The sequence below is a fragment of the Chelmon rostratus genome, chromosome 24 (assembly GCF_017976325.1).
Source record: "Chelmon rostratus isolate fCheRos1 chromosome 24, fCheRos1.pri, whole genome shotgun sequence".
NCBI lineage: Eukaryota > Metazoa > Chordata > Actinopteri > Chaetodontiformes > Chaetodontidae > Chelmon > Chelmon rostratus.
This window is the reverse complement of record NC_055681.1, coordinates 5406885-5426080: the sequence shown is the minus strand read 5'-3', so window position 1 is coordinate 5426080 and position 19196 is coordinate 5406885. Positions and strand designations below refer to the sequence as shown.

At 41.7% G+C, this 19196-nt stretch overlaps 1 protein-coding gene across 1 annotated transcript in view; it reads right to left on the bottom strand.

Annotated features, from left to right (window-relative positions):
- The window catches only part of LOC121627350 (prospero homeobox protein 1-like), a 34825-nt gene that overhangs the window by 2444 nt on the left and 13185 nt on the right, over positions 1–19196 (bottom strand). The window contains exon 6 of the mRNA XM_041966211.1: positions 12973–13167. Coding sequence (XP_041822145.1) covers positions 12973–13167 — 195 coding nt within the window. The remainder of the gene's footprint in view (positions 1–12972; positions 13168–19196) is intronic.

Here is a 19196-nt window from a genome sequence, read left to right as displayed (position 1 = left end):
AGAACACTGAAGCACATAATGAACATCTATTGGTTGAGTTACTTGAGATGATGTAGTATATTACAGAACAGTGTTGATAATAATAGAATATTCAACATTCTTAATGACTAATGATGGTGTAGTTAATAAGTGGGGGATGTTTTTGTTTCTTTCCTTTAAATTCACAACAGAATTTTCTTTGTCCAAAAAAAAAGATCACAGCTGACATGCAAACATCTTCATACTATGACCAAGTATTCAGATACAGAGAGTTTGCTGTTAGAAAAGTAACCAGTAATCAGTAAAATGGTTAAAAATTAGTTTTGTGTGTTTCAGGTGTCCTTATATTACTATTCCTGTAGTTTTTCTTCATCTGTGAACTTCCTCTAAATACACTTCCCCTTTCTTAACCGCTCCCAGCTGTGTGTGTGTGTGTGTGTGTGTGTGCTGGTGTCAGAGTTCCTTATGCACACACTCACATGTAATGACACACTCAGTCCTTGACAATGGCAGGTGAACAGTTGTCTGTGGTCTGTCACAGCCTCTGTGTGTGTGTGTGTGTGTGTGTGTGTGTGTGTGTGTGTGTGGGGCAGAGTTAAAACAGGAGCAAAGGGATTGCAGGGATCCAATTGTCCTTTCCACATGCAGGCATAAATATACTGTCATCACAAGGCTTTTCGTGTGTTTGTGTGTGTTTTAATGCTGTGTGTGTGCTCATGGCAGTGTTTGACAGCCGAACAATGGCACACACACACACACACACACACACACACACATTTTTCATTCTTTACTCTGCCCTTTCTCCCGGGGGCAAGATCATTGAAAGACACTAAACAACCTGACTAGATCCCTCTTTTTTCTTCTTCTTTGTTTCTTTTTTTTGCATGCAGATGTACAAACACACACACACAGGAGGCTGACTCTTCCAGACGACGTACATGCACCTATATACCCCAACAAACACACACGCAGAGGACGACAGAGTGCCGTCTGGGTGTAACCCCGTCACGCGTGGCAGGACATGCCAAGGTTAGCCGCCACCAGAATGGATGAATCACCCCACATACACTTGCGCGCGCACACACACACACACACACACACACCCTAAATGATTCCCTGGACTCTCATATACTCTGTCTACCATCACCTACCCTCTCTCTCTCTTTTTAGCTGGCCCCTTGAGACCACAGTTATTTCAATGAGGCCCTCTGTCACTGTCTTGCTATAGACACTACTGTACACACACAGACACTCATGCACTTCTCACACACACACTAAAGATTAAACTTAAGCAGTGCTAACTCCAATGCACACATGGTCAACATTTACACATTTGTCCATAAACTGTGATATCATTTAAACATTTACCCTCCACGGTTCTTGCAAAAGTTTACCAAAGCTGGACATACACTGTACACAATTTGAGCCCGTTTTTGACCCTATTTGGGTCAAAGCGCCTGTGTGAATCAGCAAAGCGTGCATCTCAAAGCGCCATGGCAACACGACGCGTTGTGTGGACACAAACTATGGAGTCCAAGTTGGTCGAGCTGTGGCAACAGCATACATGCCTCGTTGATGCACAGAATAGCACAGATTACCAAGACAGTACGTTTCTGCCTTGATAGCATGCTAGCAAGCAATCTCTATTGACAAATGTCAATAGCTAGAATGGGAACAGGGTCTGACGGGCCGTGCAGTGTGACCACTCAGGTCGTGGCTTGACGATCTGGCCATACAGTGTGAGCTCATAAATTGTGAACTTGGTTTTACATTGTAGACTATTTACTCGTACAGTAGGAGCTGGAATGAAACAACACTGAAACAACAAAACTCGTGCAGTGTATGCCCAGCTTAACCTGTCAGTTTTTCTTCTCTTTCATGATGCTGCTGCTGCATTTAAGATCTCAGCAGTTAACTTGGTGAGTCAGTCCTATTAGTAGAGATAGGAATGATAGCCAGAACTCCAAAAATAAGAATAAGACCCCACTTGAAATGAGTGAGAATTATCTTTAAACAAAAAAGGGAAAAAAAGAAATAATCATTAAACCTCAGCAGGTGCCAAAGCATATCGCTGTTCTAAAAGTCTAACCCTTCTTGTTTTACCTCTGCAAGAAAACACAGAAAGCCCCAAAGTCAAGCTGCTGTTTTTAATAGTTTCTGTGAAACCGCCCTCTGGGACAAATAAAAGTTGAAACCTGAGCTTGATCTTGAAGATGAATGCGTCTTTGAGGCGTCCTCTCCCTCCTGCATTATCCCTTCATCCTTTGTTCAAATTGGCTCTCATCTTAAAAGAAAAGACACAATCACTCCTTTTGACATCTTCCCAGAACATCATTTTAATATTTCTCACCTTTCTATCTCTTTGGAGCTCAAATTGAATCTTATTCTGGTCACTTTCTTAAAAGTTGAATGCATCAGTGAAACATGTGAAATACAGGGGTGCAACTAATCTTCTCAACTCCAGTTTTGCTTTTTCTTCTGTCCCTGTGCTTCAATCTGTTGTTTGATATCTCCATCGCAAAGAGTTGTGAAACAAAAACCAGCATGTACAGTAGGACAGTAAGAGATTCTGTGGCCTTGACCTCAGAAGGCTCTGGCCTGAATGTTTCTGTGTTGCTGGCACTACCCTGTTCAGCACAATGATTGGTGTGTTTTTAAAATGTTTCAGGGTGACGTGTGTCATCGTCACAGCAGCGAGAGGGCTCAAACTGCTGAAACAAGACTGCGACAGGGAGAGAAAAGGACATTGCTGACGGGCAGACAGGTAGGAAAGCACGAGCAGAGAGAATGAAACGAAGCCAGGAGGATATTGTTTGTCTCTCTGGGTACCAGCTCGACTGGACAAACGCATACGGACACACACTTGGGTCCAGATGCCCAGATTTGTCTGGCCATCGTAAATCAGTCCAATAAAGAGATCTAAATTAGGCCATCATCAATACAGATGGGCCTGTTTCCCCGTGTGTGTGTGTGATGTACTCCTGGCTTGGATCTTGATATGGTTTGTAGTTGCCAGGAGAGAGAGAGCGAGTGAGCGAGGAATGGGGAAAGTGTGAAAGAAATTATCAAGAAGAAGAAAGACACTTGGTTCCCAGTAAACATAATTCACATGATTGCTCTGGTTTGGTGGGTAAATATTGGATGAAGGGAGGCTCAATTACTCTTCACACACACACACACACACAGGTGCAAGCACACACACAACGAAGAGGACAAGAGCCTGTAAATCTCTAAATCGCTGCCCAACAAAGAGGCCTACTGGGACGCCCTCCCTCTCTCTTTTTTCCTCTTTCTCTCATCCTCTCACTCCCTCTCTTCTTCGTCCTCCTCGCCGGCTCTTCTGCCCCTCGAATCTCTTTGGAAATATGAGAAATACAAGCTCACTGAGTGTTTATTTCACATCACAGGCACTTATTTTAAGATACTTGAAGTAAAAAGTTCCTAGAGTGCTGATGGAAACCTTTGCTGCACAAATGTCAACTGCATGAAAGCTGCTGCATCTGTTTTTGGTTTTCCTGACGCGTTCACTGCTCTTCCTCAGCTTTTGCACTGTATTGCATGCTGTTGTTATTTGCATTTGCAAATTTATCAATCATTGTGTTTTGGTTTCATCATTTTCATCTCTGTCTCATTTGCATTTTAGCAATGTTTGGAAAGTTATGACCCATCTGATCAAAGTATATGAAGAAAAAATACAAAGACATATTCAAACATCTCAAAACAGGAAGAACAAGGACATTATTAAACCACAGTACAGTCTTAAACCGCAATTAACATAAAAATCTTCAACAATTTAATTTGCTTGTCTAAGGACACTAAAAAGTGTCCTTAGACACTTTTTTAGTGTCTTTCCTGTAAAATAAAAAAAATGTGTTTTCTATGTTTCAAGTAGCACCAACAGCAGCTTCTTGTTAGCAATAAACATGAGCATGAGCAGTGAAAACACAAAAGAGCGCCACGTGCAGGAACTCAAACCATCAAAGTGCAGGAACAGCACAGCAGTAAGCACTTAGCAACAGTGACGTCCGCTTTGCTAATTTTGTCATTTTTTACAGTGCAGACCACAAGCACAAAAGGGCAGTGTTGCACTAAAAATTATTTTTAGAATAAAGGAGAGCCTTTTATAAGTAGGTTACTTCTTTATGGATACACTGCCCCATTTTAACACATCCAAAATAGGAGAAAAACTTCACACTGACTTAAGTTACACATGCATGTGGAACAACCACAGAGACAGCATCATCACCCAGAAATTATCACTTATCAGTGAGTAATTTCACTTTATCCATGACAGTGTGGCACAGCAGCACACTCAGTCACACACATAGGAAACCGTCAGTGAGCAGAAGAATCACTTTATCACAAACTATGATTTAAAACACTGTACTCACTTTGCTCACCATCTCTCCCAGCTTTTGCTCTCTGATGACAGATGCTACAGGCCCTCACCCACAAAAATATTCCACTTTAACACCTCTTCTTCCCCATTACAACAAAGACATGTTTGTCAAACCAAGACAAAAGCACTCACAATGAAGGATCTGTGTCAGATCTTATAAATATCGTCTTGGAGTGCTGCCTTCTGTGTGACTTCATGTTTAATGCTACTTCATTCTGTAAAGAAATCCACCAAAATCCAACTATTTCTACCGATTCTCATGCTGTAATTATATGACGTCTTCTCTTCCGCCTATAAATTCGATTTTTTGTTTTCATAGCAATCAGGGTTAATTTATTGCGCAAAGCAGCTAAAAATGTGTCAAACTCTTGAAGATAAAACAGGACAAAATATGAAAATCACTTAACTAGTGTCAAAATAATAACACAAAATCCTTGAAGCATTTTCTTGTTTTAAGGAAATTCTGAATTTAGGACTCTAACTGAAGTAATAGCTTGGTGTGTTTTGCTGTTTGAGGTAAAGTCACTGATGTATAGTGGCAGTAAATGCTGGTTGTTGTTAAATAAGCTCAGTAATAAACAGCATGGTTTAAAGTCATGTAAATTCTCCAAGCACTTCCCTGACCTCTGAATTCAATCTCTGCTATCCCCCTTCTCCCTTAAAGCTTGCTCATTTTTCTTTTCCTCTCCCCGTTTATCCCCACCTCCCTCCTTTCCTTTCTCCCTGCCTCCCCCTCCTCTACTCTTCTCTGAAAACAAGAGGCGTGGGCCGTGTGTGTGTTTGTGTGTCCTCAGCTGACTACCTATTCACCTCTCCACACATCTTGCCACCTGTCTTCCCACCTTTCTGTTTGTTTCCTTTCCATCCATACTCGCAGTCTTGCAAAAAGCAAACGCGCACACACACAAACACACACATCAGGCTCTTTTAAGAAACTCTTATGAAATCACTGTAGAAACATGTTGGATTCTCAAGGTGTATGAACAGTGCAAAGTGCCTCTTATGTGCCTTACCTGGTCATTGATCATTTTTCACCCAACTTTCAAACTGTCTTTCTGTTTCTCGTCTGTCTCAGGGTGCTGCTCTTACCAGTCTCAGATGACCCTCAGCTCACACACACACACACACACACACACACACACCTCAACACTCTCCATTTTGTTGCCATTCATTTGCTCTGTGGCACTGAGGTTCACTTTGCCGTTGATCAAATCATCGAGATAATACTGGAACTCTTTCATGTCCTCCTTCTTCTGTGGACTGAGCTCTGTGGCTCTCTGTGTGTGTGTGTGTGTGTGTGTGTGTGTGTAGTTGTGTGTTTGAGTGGACATATCATTTTTGTGCCAACACACAAGCATCTGCTTCCTTTTTCCTCCTGTTCTCTCTCATTCTCCCTCTCTTTCCCTGCTATCAGGCCTGGCTTTAGTCACGCACACACACACACACCCTGGCAGGAAAATACAAAGACACACACACACACACACACACATATACACACGCTCACAGATCCACAGTTGAGACTCTTCCTCTTCTTCATCTTTTCCTTTTCATCCATTCTCCTTTGGCAGAAATTAAGAAATGGAAATTCCTACTTTGACACTGTAAATCGTCTTTCTGTCCTGTTGATAGAGATGTAATTGTAGGAGGATTAAGGGAGCAAAGATGGACTCTGGAAGCTCTTGGTGGCCATATACTTTGTGCTGTTTTTTCCATCTCTGTCTGCATTCCTGTTTTTCTTATCTGGATCTTTATTGCACATTGAGTATGCTCCCTCTTTCTCCCTTACATCCGGCCTCACACTGACACAGATTCATACATTTTAAGGACACTCCTTAATTTGTGTCCAAAACATGGTTGTTTTGGTTTGTCAGCCTCTCTTTGCTCTCTTGCTGCAACACACTCTTGCTGAATGTCTGTAACTGTCCTCCTTTAGGGTGATATTACCGTGACAGACAAATTACACAATTGTGAATCTTTAACATTTAGGAACATCTAATAAAATTGCAAGCTACTTCGACTGGAGTGTTTAGGGGCAGAGCTGTACGATAAAGCATAAAAATTAGGACTTGATGTTGAAAATAAAACAACTTCAAATCCAGGAACATTAAATCGTTAAGATGAGTAAGACGATGAATGGCAGGCCTTGCTTGGCCACCCACCTTGAATATTTGACCATAGGGTCAATGAAAGGATTTGTCCCTGCTTAGCAAAAAATATCTTAACGCAGCTTTGAAAAAAAAAAATGTTAAAATGCTGCCTCATTTTGTCATCATTCAGAAACCTGAAAGACTTGCCCTCAAGGACCTGGCACTTAAAAGTTGCATCGTCAAGACTTAAGACTTGGCTTTAGTGCCTTGCTCAACGCTACTTTAACTGTAGCTGTTCAGGGACGAGAGAGCAGGACTTCAGTGTCATTCACTTCTGTTCCTCTATGTTCCTGCTGCACCACACATACTGCACATAAATAGCAAAATACAGTAACCTGCTGGTGAGATACTGTTTGACACAGTCACCCATATTTGCACAGCAGCCATTCCAAAGTAAAGCTGGAAGCACGGGGCTGGAAAGCTCACACTTTTGCAGGATTAATATGAAGTTAAAAAACAAAATAACTCATGTATTTTAGATAAATAATCAGCATTACATCCCTGTCTCTCCATCATAGCGTCAGGGTCACAATGATGTGCCTGCTGCCGTTTAAAGAGCAAAATTAAAGGTAAAAGTGGAGACTGGGGGTTCCTCCAGGACATCAGCAATATGTTTCCTTTCTCTGCTGCTCTTTTGTCAATCAGTCACTGATCTCACTGTCACCACGACAATGGCAATAAAGTTTCTCTTTGTTCAGACTGCATGTGACGGAGAGGAAGGGTCTGCGTCCTGAGATTGCGTCTGTGTGTGTGTGCGCTTCTGTTCTCACTATCTCATGAGTGTGTGTATCTTCTTTCTGTGTGCAACCGCGTGTCTTCACGTCTCCGCATGCTGCCATTTGAGTGCGTGCGTTCATACACGTGCTGGGCTTCCTTGGACTGGTGTGTGTGTGTGTGTTCTGTGCTTCCTTGTGTGCGTGTGTGTGCAAGTGTGTGTCACCCATAGAGGACAATAGCTTGGGTCATCTGACTGAGAGGCTGCAGACCACTAGTATCACATGACGGAGGCTGAAGGCCACGTCTTTGTTACCAGGCCTATTGTTAAAGCTAAGGCGACAGCTGGGGCAGGGGAAGGGAATCACTGCATGCACAACACACGCATACACACACGCACACACAAATACAGGAAGACCATACACACACACACGCACACACAAATACAGAAAGACCATACACACGCACATAGACTGTCCTCGTGACTCCAATCAGGCTCAATGACAAAGATGAGGCCTTCTTCTCAACTGGAATACTAAGACACACACACACACACACAAACTGCAAGCAGATAGCTATAATTATAGTGACAGAAACTGGCAGGTGGCATTGTCTGAACCATACCGCTTTCTGCCAACCAGCAACAGAGAGAAGGAGACAGCGAGGAAGACTTAGTTACTTATTGCTCGTGCTGGCTTAATGAGTGACAGCGACAGAGTATGTGTTCACATAGATTAAAGGCTTTCTTAAAAATGTATGTTCATATAATTTGCATTAGCAAACCCTGATCTTCTCTTAACCAAGTGTTCTCAGTCCCCTGTGTTAGAAGCTTTGTTCATCCTTCCACCCGTCCTGACCATCTCAGAAATGTGTTTGGCAAAGAACATTCGTCTCACATAAACATATTTTGCAGGAGACAAGGTTGCATGTAAGTCTGGTCCAATAGTTATGAAGTCTTTTTTTTTGTGTTTGTGTTTGTTTTACAAGAAGTCATTAGTTCTCTGCTGGTTGTTCCTGATCTGAGCTGATTCTCTTGAGACTCCTAAAGACTCAAACTTTGAAGAGAGTGTTTTGGTGTCCAAATTCAGTTTCAGATGCTTTGGCACCCTCTTTTGATATATTTTAAATACTTGGCATGAAAAAAGTCAAATTAAAGATGTCTCTGGTCGTAAAAGTGTGTAAGATGTAGTAATTGCCCAAAGCATCTGCGGTCAGAATGAGGGAGAGATCAGAGTTGGAGCAAGAGGGAGGTGAGAAAAAGAAAGCAGGACAGGTGTAGTGTTTGAAACGTGTGTGTGTGTGTGTGTCTGTCTGTGTGTGTGCATGCACGCCTTCTGGGTAGGTTACAAATAGAAGACACAAAAAAAAGGACAAGCAACAAGGTGGAGATATGAGAAAAAAAAATCTAAACTTAAGCCAATTGGATTGAGGGAGACAAATGTTTTAAATTTTGGTGTGTGTTGATTAAATCATTACAAAATGACAGAAAACAGCCTATCAGCACTGGCACGGTCCACAAAATAGACTCAAACTTCAGCAACAAGGCAGTAATTTAATGATGCAGAGAATTTTCTATGAGAAGAGAGAATGTGACAGAAAGCCCACTTTGAGAATCGATTCCTGAGACTCCAACTCTGCCCTTTTTTCCTCCAATGGACTTGAATGAAGATGAAGAGGAAGTGGAAAAGATGAGTGAATGGATGAAAAAGGACAAAGGATGACAAAGAATCTAAAACGGTGGAGAAAGACATGAGAAGTTCAGCCTTTCATGAAGTGCACAGCTTATGAAACCAGATAGCCCTGAAATGTGAGTGTGTGACCACTCGGTGGCCTCTAGGTGTATGTGTGTATGTGTGTCAAAGTCAAAGGGCAGATTTTGGTCGCAAACACACCCACCCTTCATCTATCTCTGCTCTTTCAGACAGGCACAAATGAGTATCTGTGTGTGTGTGTGTGTGTGTGTGTGTGTGTGTGTGTGAACATGTGTGTGTGAGGCGCAGCTGTGCTGTCGTTTGGTGCTGACAGAGCCAGCGAGGATCCTTGAACTGGAAAGATGAGAATGTCCTCCAGAAGGCTTCATAAAAATGTCTAATTGTCCCTCTTCAGCCATCACAAACGCACACACTAAAATGTGACAACTTCATCCCATTCTTCCACTTCACATTCACGTTTAGTCTGAGCTAAGCAGGGTGTGCATGTGCCGAAGACGCCAAAGCGTAGGTGCTTCAAATATCGGACCAAAACTTCAACAAACACATTCAGAAGTTAAGAGTGCCATGCCCAATGCTGCTGGCAGACTAAAGCAACCACTCGTCAATCTGTTCTCGATATAAAAAAGAAAAATAGGAAGCATTTCTCTATCTCTTGGCAGAAGGTAGAAGCTGATACCTTTCCCTGAGTGTCCTGGCAAAGAAAATCTCTCTGTGTCTCTTTTTGTTTTCCCTCTCTCTCTCTCTCTCTTTTTTTTTTGAAGATGAGACTTCTGTATTCCTTTCCCTTTCTCTAGCCTCCTTCCTTTCTTTGCCTTCCTCATTAGTTAGTGGGCAGAGCTGCAATTAGGACAAAATTGCTTCAGAGATGGGGGAGGCGAGGGAAAGGAGACATTAAGGATGGAGAGAGAGGTAAACAAGAAAGAAGAGTTAAAAGAATGTGGCTGGAGAGGGGAGGAGGCGGAGGTAATTAATGAAGCTGCTATAATTACTGGGGCCTGTTTACGCCAACTTTGCAAGACAACACACACACACACACACACACACACACATACACAAACTCCCGACAAATTACACTCACCTTTCCACAGCAATAATCTACAATGACTATTTAAAATGCTGGTCATGTACGTTAACTAATGACACAAGCTTTTTTCAGCCCATCAAACCAAACAACACAGCGCTGACTAAGATGAAGTCATTTTTTGAACCAGAGAAACATAATAATTGCAAATTTTTTAACCCCGGAAGACCTTCTTTTAGCCGTTAATTTGACAAAGAGCAGAATTTTATGGAAGGAATAAAAGCTGTTGAGGCAGATGAGAGGAGAATGAGACAGTCGATGAAGAGTGGAAAAAATGGCCAAAGACAGACAAGAGGCGGGAGGAGTCAGGAGAAGTTAAGGGTGGGATGAGAGAGAAAAGGAAAGGGGAGGAGAAGTGGAAGACTGGGAGAGAGAAGGACAATAGGAGAGGAGGGAATGGCAGAAGGGGATAGAGAGGGAGGAGAGGACAAAGCTAAATGAAAGAGGGATAAGAGAAGAGAATAAGGAGAGGAGGTGACGGAAAGAACATATCGACAGAGGACGGATTCAGCAGGAAGGGGGGAGGAAGGAGAGGGAGCAAGGAAAGAGCAAACAGAGGAGGGAGGAGGGGAGGAGTGGAGGTGGGTGTGATGGGGGACAAACCAAGGTGGAACTCTGATGATGCTAAATTTGGCAAAAGGAGAAGACTTCTGTGTGTGTGTATGTCGGGAGACTTGCTGAATCGGCCGTGGTTCCAGTTTCACGCCTCTGAGTTTGACAGAGGGGAGGAGAGAGGGGGAGAGAGAGAGAGGGTGAGAGAAGGAGAGAGAGGGTCCCTAGTCAGTAATGTTCCCTCAGGGCGGACGGCGAAAGGATGGAGGGATGGAAGGAGGGAGGTGAAGGGAGAGAAGGAGGCAGGCAGGAAAGGGGACAAAGTACAGGAAGAAAATTTATACCTACCTTTGCAAACACACCATCACTTTATTACACAAAGAACACACACACTGTTTTACTGAAGTCCTACCAGCATCTTCCACTCATTACAAATATATCTTATAGGCCTGTGAATTAGCCCTGTATAGACAAATCTCTCAAACTTTCTTCTACTTTTCAATAGAGCTGCTCAATTATGGCAAAAATCATCATCAGGATTATTTTGGTCAGTACTATTATTTAGCCTGATTACTTATTTTTGGGACCAGTACAAAATTTTGGACCCTTGAACACATTCATCAGTTGACATAAAATAAATCTGCAAAAAATTTGGTAATTGTTAGTAATTTTTCAGCTTCTGAGTTGTGAGAATGTTCTTCTTTTCTTTGTCTTATGCCATTATCAGTAGATAACCTTTGGGGTTTGGACAAAACAATTTGTTTACAGACATTAGGAAGTTGTAACTTTACTCATTTCACACTTACACTTGTTTATTTAAACAAATAAGAGAAAATAATTGTTAGATTGATTGATTTTGACTGAAGTAACACGAAGGTTATTGTTTCGCAAACAGTTGCCAGGGACTAATTGGAAAACTCCAGTGCTGATAGTGCATACATTCAAAGAAAGATATTGAAAGCATTCACGCGAGACTCTAATCTGCAAGTCAAACTCTCACCACTCTCGTTTGCTGAAATTCAGAGAGAGAGAGAGAGAGTTCAATCCCAGATTTCATCAAATACACCACCAAGGAAGAGGTTTTTAAAAAGTCACTGCTTGCAAATGCAATATTCAAACAAAAATACAGGCAACTAAATATTCACTGGAATGATTTGCCTATCTCAGTTTCTGGTATCAAGTGTCTTCAAGTTGATTTTCATATTGAACTGAAGTGAACTGAAACTAATGGACAAAGTAATTATGGAAAATTAATTCAAAATCTTCAAAATATCAAGGATTGTTAGCACTAAGTCAGAGGATAATTGATATGTTGCTGAAAGGCTCAAATATACTGTACAACGTCACAGTTGTGGTGCTGAAACTCCTGAGCTCTTTTTCAACCTCACCCTCTGATCCCTAAAAATAACCCCAGCTAAAATCAGCACTCACACAAATTATTTGCATATGTGTGTTTGTTTCCTGTACAGGCTCTTTACATACACACCTGTGAAGATACCTGACTCTTGTTATGCAAAGCTTGCAAAGCATTTGCTATCCATTCGTCCAGAACAGAATACAAAGATACCTTAAAGTCTGTGTGTGTGTGTTACTCTGCATTTAAGCTCCAACTACGCTTCAGCATTTCTCTCCTTAAGCAAAAAAGGAAAGTAAGTGTGTGTGTTTGTGTGTGTGTCAGCAGAGAGGTGTGTGCTAATGGACATCTAAATGCTGCTGATGTTACGTTGAATAGTTTAAGGGCCCTCAGGTCCCCTTAGACCAATATTGGGAGAGAAAAAGTGAGGGAGAGAATGTGACTTCTGCAAATCGCTTTGACAAGGACACCCACGCCTCGAGCGGCGTCCTCTTTCGCCTCATCGAACAAGCGCACGCACGCACGCACACACACACACACACACGCACTGCAACATCCACACCTCAGCAGAATCGTGAGGTGACTGTTGCACTCTGAACAGCTGACTGGGTAGAGGACGTTTGTGAGTGTGTGTGAGGGTGCTGAATTCAGTTTTAATTCAGTTTTAAAAGAAAGCTGAGAAACAGAAAACAAGAGACAACCGAATTTCCCCGGCTGGTGGTTAGTAAAGTCTTATCTTATCTTATCTTATGATGGGTGTCTCAAAGTGCATTGGATACCGGAAACTTGTTTTTAATGTAATCTAAAAAGTTTTGGAAAAGTTTTGGAAAGTTATGAAAGCAAATGATCCCTTCAGTCCATCTCTCAAGCTTTGAGAGGGTTTGCAGTAATGAAACAAACTTGAAAATCTCACACACATTGCCATTGTTATATTTTCCATTATTGAGTTGAAGAGCTCCGTTCCTCCCTTCCCTTATCTGCCTCCATATTAACCAGACACACACATTAGACAGCCCCCCTCCAGCTCATCTTACCTCAAAGTCGTTGGCCTTGTTGTAGTGCATGTTGAGCGCCCTGAAGAGCTCTGCATCGCGGCCCACCGTCAGCTCCTCTGAAGCGGTCACGCCCTCGTTGATGGCCTGCCGGGCGAACTTCTCCATCTGGATGTAGTAGAACTCCCTGAAGTTGCTGAACCACTTGATCAGCTGGGAGGTGATGCAGCGATTGAACTGCGGCAGAAGACAATTGAATAACGATTCAATAGACAAAGATGTCATCAGCTCATGAGATCAAATTAGCCAGTAATTCATGGGATAGTGACAAACAACTGTTTTGCAAATTTAAAGGATTGTGAAAGATTTTTAAAAGGTTTTTACAGATTTTACTAGATTTAGAGCTGAATGTTGCTTCCTGTTTGATGGTGCTGTAGATTTATAATAGCCCAGCCTGATATTTGCTTTGGTCCCTACTAAATTTGACTGTGAGCTTCCATATGAGTGCAAACTTTGGGTTATGGCACAACATCTACATATGAATTAACAGGTTCCATATTTCATGCAGTTATAGCTCTTCACTTGAAAAAGAAAACTTTGCCAACTCTGAGCTGTAAATGCCTGAATAAGAAGAAAACAAAAATGAGAGGAAATGTTTTTACACATGAGCTCTTTGTATGCTTCAAAATTAATCAATTGTTATGCCATTCAGACTGAGCCAAATCAACAGGAAACAACTCTGTTCAAACACTGTTCCTGCCCTGTAGGCCTTGACAGCACACTGCAAAATATGACATTTAAGCAGTTTTTCAGTTTACAGAGCTTCTTTTTTCTTCCAAAAGTAGTGTTAAAAAATTCTGAATAATGGAATATTTGAACTGTACTTTTACTTGTTAAAATATATTCCAGCAATAAGTGATGTGAAACATGTTGGAATTAAATCAAAAGATGTCATTCTGCTCACAAATTAGACACATCAATTAACACGCGGACTACAGTCGTGAAATGTTACGGTTGATCATTTTGTACACTTGAACATTTGATCACCTTGTCAGGGCTGTGCTAATGAGATACAGAGGAGGAATGAAGGGGGAATGACGCAGTGTTTGATCTCATCTGACCTTTGTGTACATTGCTGGATGTAGCATTTGATCACTTGCAAGTTGTTGGTAATTTTTCATCATTTCATCATTCATTTTTTCATCATTTTCATTAGAAGAAACCAAAACATGCAGGAAAAAGCCACAGTGACAGCCCACTGAAAGTGTTTGTGTGTGTGTTCGGTGAAGGGAAAAAACGGCTTTGATACGGAGATTAAGCTCGGTATTGTTACAAGACAGTGTCTCACAGGAACAAGGGATGAGCGAGAGAGATGAATGGAGCGAGGGAGCATGGAAAAGGAATGCAGGGAGAGAGAGAGAGAGAGAGCAGAGGATGACAGAGAGGGAAAGAGATTTTTTCAGGAGCTGACAGAGGGGGAGACATAATGGAGCATAATTGGGAGGGAGGGTGTGTGAGTCTGCAGCAGAAGGAAGAGGAGTTGGTTTTATAGAGCAGTTTGTGGGAGGGGAGAAGTGTGCGTGTGTGTGTGTGTGGGGGGGGGGGGGGTGACATGCAAAATGAACTCAATAACAGCAATTTACACACATGGTTACACACACAAGCCAATGTCATCTGTCCATCTCAAATCACAAAGAGAGCGAACAGGCTTTAGACTGCTCATTAGACAGAAAAAGATATTTAAAGATGACACCCTGGACTTCTGATTGACAATTTTCACTACTTTCTGACCTTTTATAAATCCAACAATCAAGCACTTTTTGCCAGTGTATAAAATGAGCTCTCATAGGTTTTATTAAATCTTTGATGGCAGTCTATGGGGAAAATGCTTTTGTTGCAGTACCAAGGTTGACCACTGGGACAAACTGTATGTACACTGATGAACAGATAAACAATAGCAGTTAACATTACTATGTTAATATAGTGTTGCTATGTTATTATGTGTCATAAATGCTTTTCTACTACAGTTACAAAAGAAATCGATATAGAAACTTTGCCAGTTGTTGCCCTCAAACTGTCTTTTTCAGATTGCTGATGACACCAACTTCACAGAACTCCTTTTTCCATCTCTGGTTTACAACAAATTCTGTGTAAACGTCTCTTTTCCCCCATGCAACCCTCACCCCTAACCCTAAAATCTGGGACTGTCGAGTGTGTGTTTCTAAACCTGATTGTTTTCTTTCAAAGGGTAGATATTTCAGGAATGACTTCACATGTAGACAGGACACAAACATGCATGCACTCAGCCATCCCACCACCTGCCCACCCACCCACCCACCGTCCCGTCCAGCTCATCACAATCAACACAAAACAAAAAAACAAGAGACAAAAGACTGAGAGAGAATGGAGGTGGGGGCTGGGTCTGTGTGTGTGTGTGTGTGTGTGTGTGGGGGGGGGGGGGGTAAATCAAAATGCTGAGCTCGAGGAATGCCATTTTCTGTTTACAACGAAAAGGGGGAGGGAAAGAGAGAGTGTCAGAGAAAGTGTCAGGGTGCCTCACCCCCCTTTCTCCTTCCCTTGATGGCGGGTGTTGTCAGCCCCCCCAGGCCATTTCGGAAGGGCAAACACACACATCCTTTAAGAATCTGCCCACTTCAACCGGATTCGTCGTAGCTCGGCACATTTTATAGAGGACAGTGTGAATGTGCAAAATCAACACAAATCCATGAGTTGTAACACTGAAGGTTTCCTGTGGATCCTGGGAGAATAGCTGCTGTAGTTACTTTTTCAAATTATGTTTTGGGCATTTCTGCTTTACTAGACAATATACACTGCTGGGAAGTTGTTTGTCTGTGTGAAGTTTATGAGGCAATTTCAGGCATAGCATACAAAACCTCTAATTCATAGTCATACAGTCATCGTAGTTTATTGAAGGCTCTGGTTTGCGAAAGAAGTCTTTTTTAATTTTATTGTAGCACTGTCAATATATGATATTATATGATTATTGTATATTATGAAAGGCTTAGATTTGTTCAGCTAATCTCAATTATTTAGCAACCTTTACCCCAGACTGTCAGGTCATTTTCCAAGAAAGAAAGAAAAGCACACTATAAGTTATTGCCAGGCTGAGTAACCTTCAACCCTGTTTCTCATAAAACAGTGTCTGTTCTCAGTGAGCGATCAAGTAAGATTTGTTTCAATATTTTCCATTTAAAGAGAGCCTAAACAATTAAAAATATAGCTGCATTGTTTCCTGCTGCACATCTCTGCCTTCAGAGATCATCACTTAAACATGGTAGTTACTGAAGTTCAGGTATGTCTGTATCAGTAGACGAGGTTTTGCTGGTTCATATTCTGACGTTGCCAAATTGGCGGTGTTGCTCTAATTGACAAGACGGGTGAGAGGCGGACTGGACGCTAATTGATTCCTGCTGAGAAGGCGGCAACGAGATGTCATTCCAGCCTCTCAAGGCAACAGTCTTCAGGGCTGTCGCTGATGAATGTGTCACCATTTTGCGCTCCATGCATGTATGTGTGTGTGTGTGTGCGCATATGTATGTAAAACCCCCTCAGCTGGCAGAGAACTTGCGAGTGAGAGTGTGTGCGCGAGTTGGAAGGAGCTCCCTGAGCCATTGAACGTCTAATTAATCCTAACTCCTCCAGTCTTAACGAGGTCTTAATTACTCTCGCTGACTCTCTCAAGACGAGACGGCAGGGACCTCGGCGTCTCCTGCTAACATATATGATTGTCTGGTCAGAAGGCAAGAGCTTTCACTACATAATTAAGATCCCGTGTGTGTTTCTGTGTATGTGCGTGCTTGCTCATCTGTGCCTGAAACAGTTGTCAGCTCAACCCACTTCCCACACCGAGCGAGGCAGCCTTTGTGCGTAAGAGGCTCATCTTTAAGAACTAGTTTTCCCATAGACCAAGTCCATTCAAGTCCAATTAGGGAAGCCATTCAGGGCCCTAATTCCCTTACAGTGAATCTGCCTGATCCTCTGAACACATGCTACTTATTGTTCTCTGGGAAGGAGGGGGGAGGAGGGGGAGGAGTAAGAGTAAGAGAGAGGGTGAGAGAAAGAGAAAGAGACATTGACCCGGATTTTGGAAATATGGTAATGATGAGGGTAATGAATGCAGTGGGACAATGAAACAGGACACACACGTACACAGACAGACAGCAACAGGGTGCTCTCTCTCACTCAGTCCCCAGTACGTACACACACACACATGCACACAAAACGCCTTGAAAAGAACAGCCTCACTCATCACAAATAGGATTATCCATGATTCATTTTTTATTAAGCAAAATAATATCTGCAGAGTTCCTCCCACAGATAAATATGACGGATTAAGTGGGATTACGACTCAATTAAAACTAAATTTGGCTATAAACCATTATTTGCATAGAATGTGAGGATTAAGAAACTGTAATTTTCTGAAAGAATAAGAGTGTAGATATATTCTTATTGTCAATTATTATTGCAAGTCCAACAATGAATTGCCCCTCCGAACGAGTGTGTTTCATTTTTCTAAATGTATTTTATTCCTCTGTGCCATAGAGCTCTATAGTAAACCTCATGTTTGGCTTTCATGTAGTTTTCTGTCAATCCTTAAGATTCAGACACTTAATTCCAGTAGAAAGACGTTTTCATTCCAACAAATCTCACTGTTTGTGGTTCTGACTTCAGTTACAGATCGAGCCTGTAATACTGTCCATCTCATGAGCAAAGGGGCAAGCCAAAGCACTGCAAATATCTCCTAATCTAAATCCATGTTTGTTGAGATGAAGAGATTAATTGAATATCAGTTTGGAGATAAACCCAGAGATCTCCAACAGATAAACTCATACCCTGAGCCTATCTGGTAACTCATTAGTCCTAATTTCTTCACTCTACAAATTAAACCCCAAAGCCACGTAAATATGAAGTATCTTTACTCAGATGAATGAAAGTATGCTTTGACACAATCAGTAAGCTGATTATGGAAAATGGTCACTGTCAGCAGACAACAGTTTTAAATTGTTTTGTTTTCCCCAAACTGAAAGTTGGCACGATTTTTTAAACTTGAGTGAGTTTTGCGATGCGCAGTTGTGTTAAGTCTCATAATAGCATTAAAATTAGCTCACATAATCTTTCTATTCAGAAGTTTGGAGATATTCATTCATTTACAGTTTCTTCTGCCCAGAGATTTTCAGAAAAACCGAAGTTTGCAAATTTACAAGGCCTGTCAGCAGATAAGAAGAACCAGTTAATTCATTTATTCAGCGCATTCACTGCTTTCAGAATGGCTGTGATTATCACCATTTGAGCTGTGTTAGCTGGTAGCTGCAGAGGTGCCCGTTCACCTCCAGGGCATTATTTTTATCATTGCTGTTGTTGTTGTTATATTTTGCAGTTTGTGTTAAGGTTGGGAGATTGGATGACTATATCAGCTATCGTGATTGGCTGGATCTGTTGGCGGGAGCGAGCTCACAGCAACGTAACCGCCCACTGAGCTGAAAGGAAATAACAGAACCTTTTCATATCTAACTCTGTGAATTAACGTTTTATTCAATCAAACCAGAGTTGGCGATTGTTGCAACAGTGAAAAGACACATCAAGACGGCTTTGGTGAGTTTTATTGTGTTTCTATCGAGTTTGAAAGAAGACTGTTTTATGATGAGTTAATGAGACAGTTCAGCTTGTCTGACTTCAATGAAAGACAGAAACTTGAGTTCAAAAGGTGGAGGGTTGTGTTTTATTATTCAAAAAGAAAAATAGGCGTCAGAATATTTCCTTTCTTGACATTTCTGCATGAATATATCAGCAATCGCTGGCTGTTGCTGTTGGACTGACGGAAAATTTTAACATACCTCCCAACCCAAGTGTGTATGTACTGTATCATATTTAGCCTGAAGATGATGCACTCTTTTCTTTCTTTTTCTTGGAAAGGATTACCACTGTCAGTTGTCAACCTGAAAAAAGCCTTCTCACTTAAATTATAATTTCAGGCAACAATATGGGACTTTTTTTGAGAGATAAAGTTTTGAATCATGTTGCTTTGTCAGAGAGATGACACAATTCAACGTTTTCCCTTTTACTCTGTCATTAACAATAACGAGAGGTATAACCAGGTGTAATGATATCCATCTATATCACTTAATGGACTCCCAGTTAATGGCAAATCAGACTCACACTCACACATACAGGGAGCAGGTAGCAACCTTGTGTTTGCCTAGCAACCTGGTGTGTCCCAGCAAACCTTGTTGCCATGGCAGCCGATG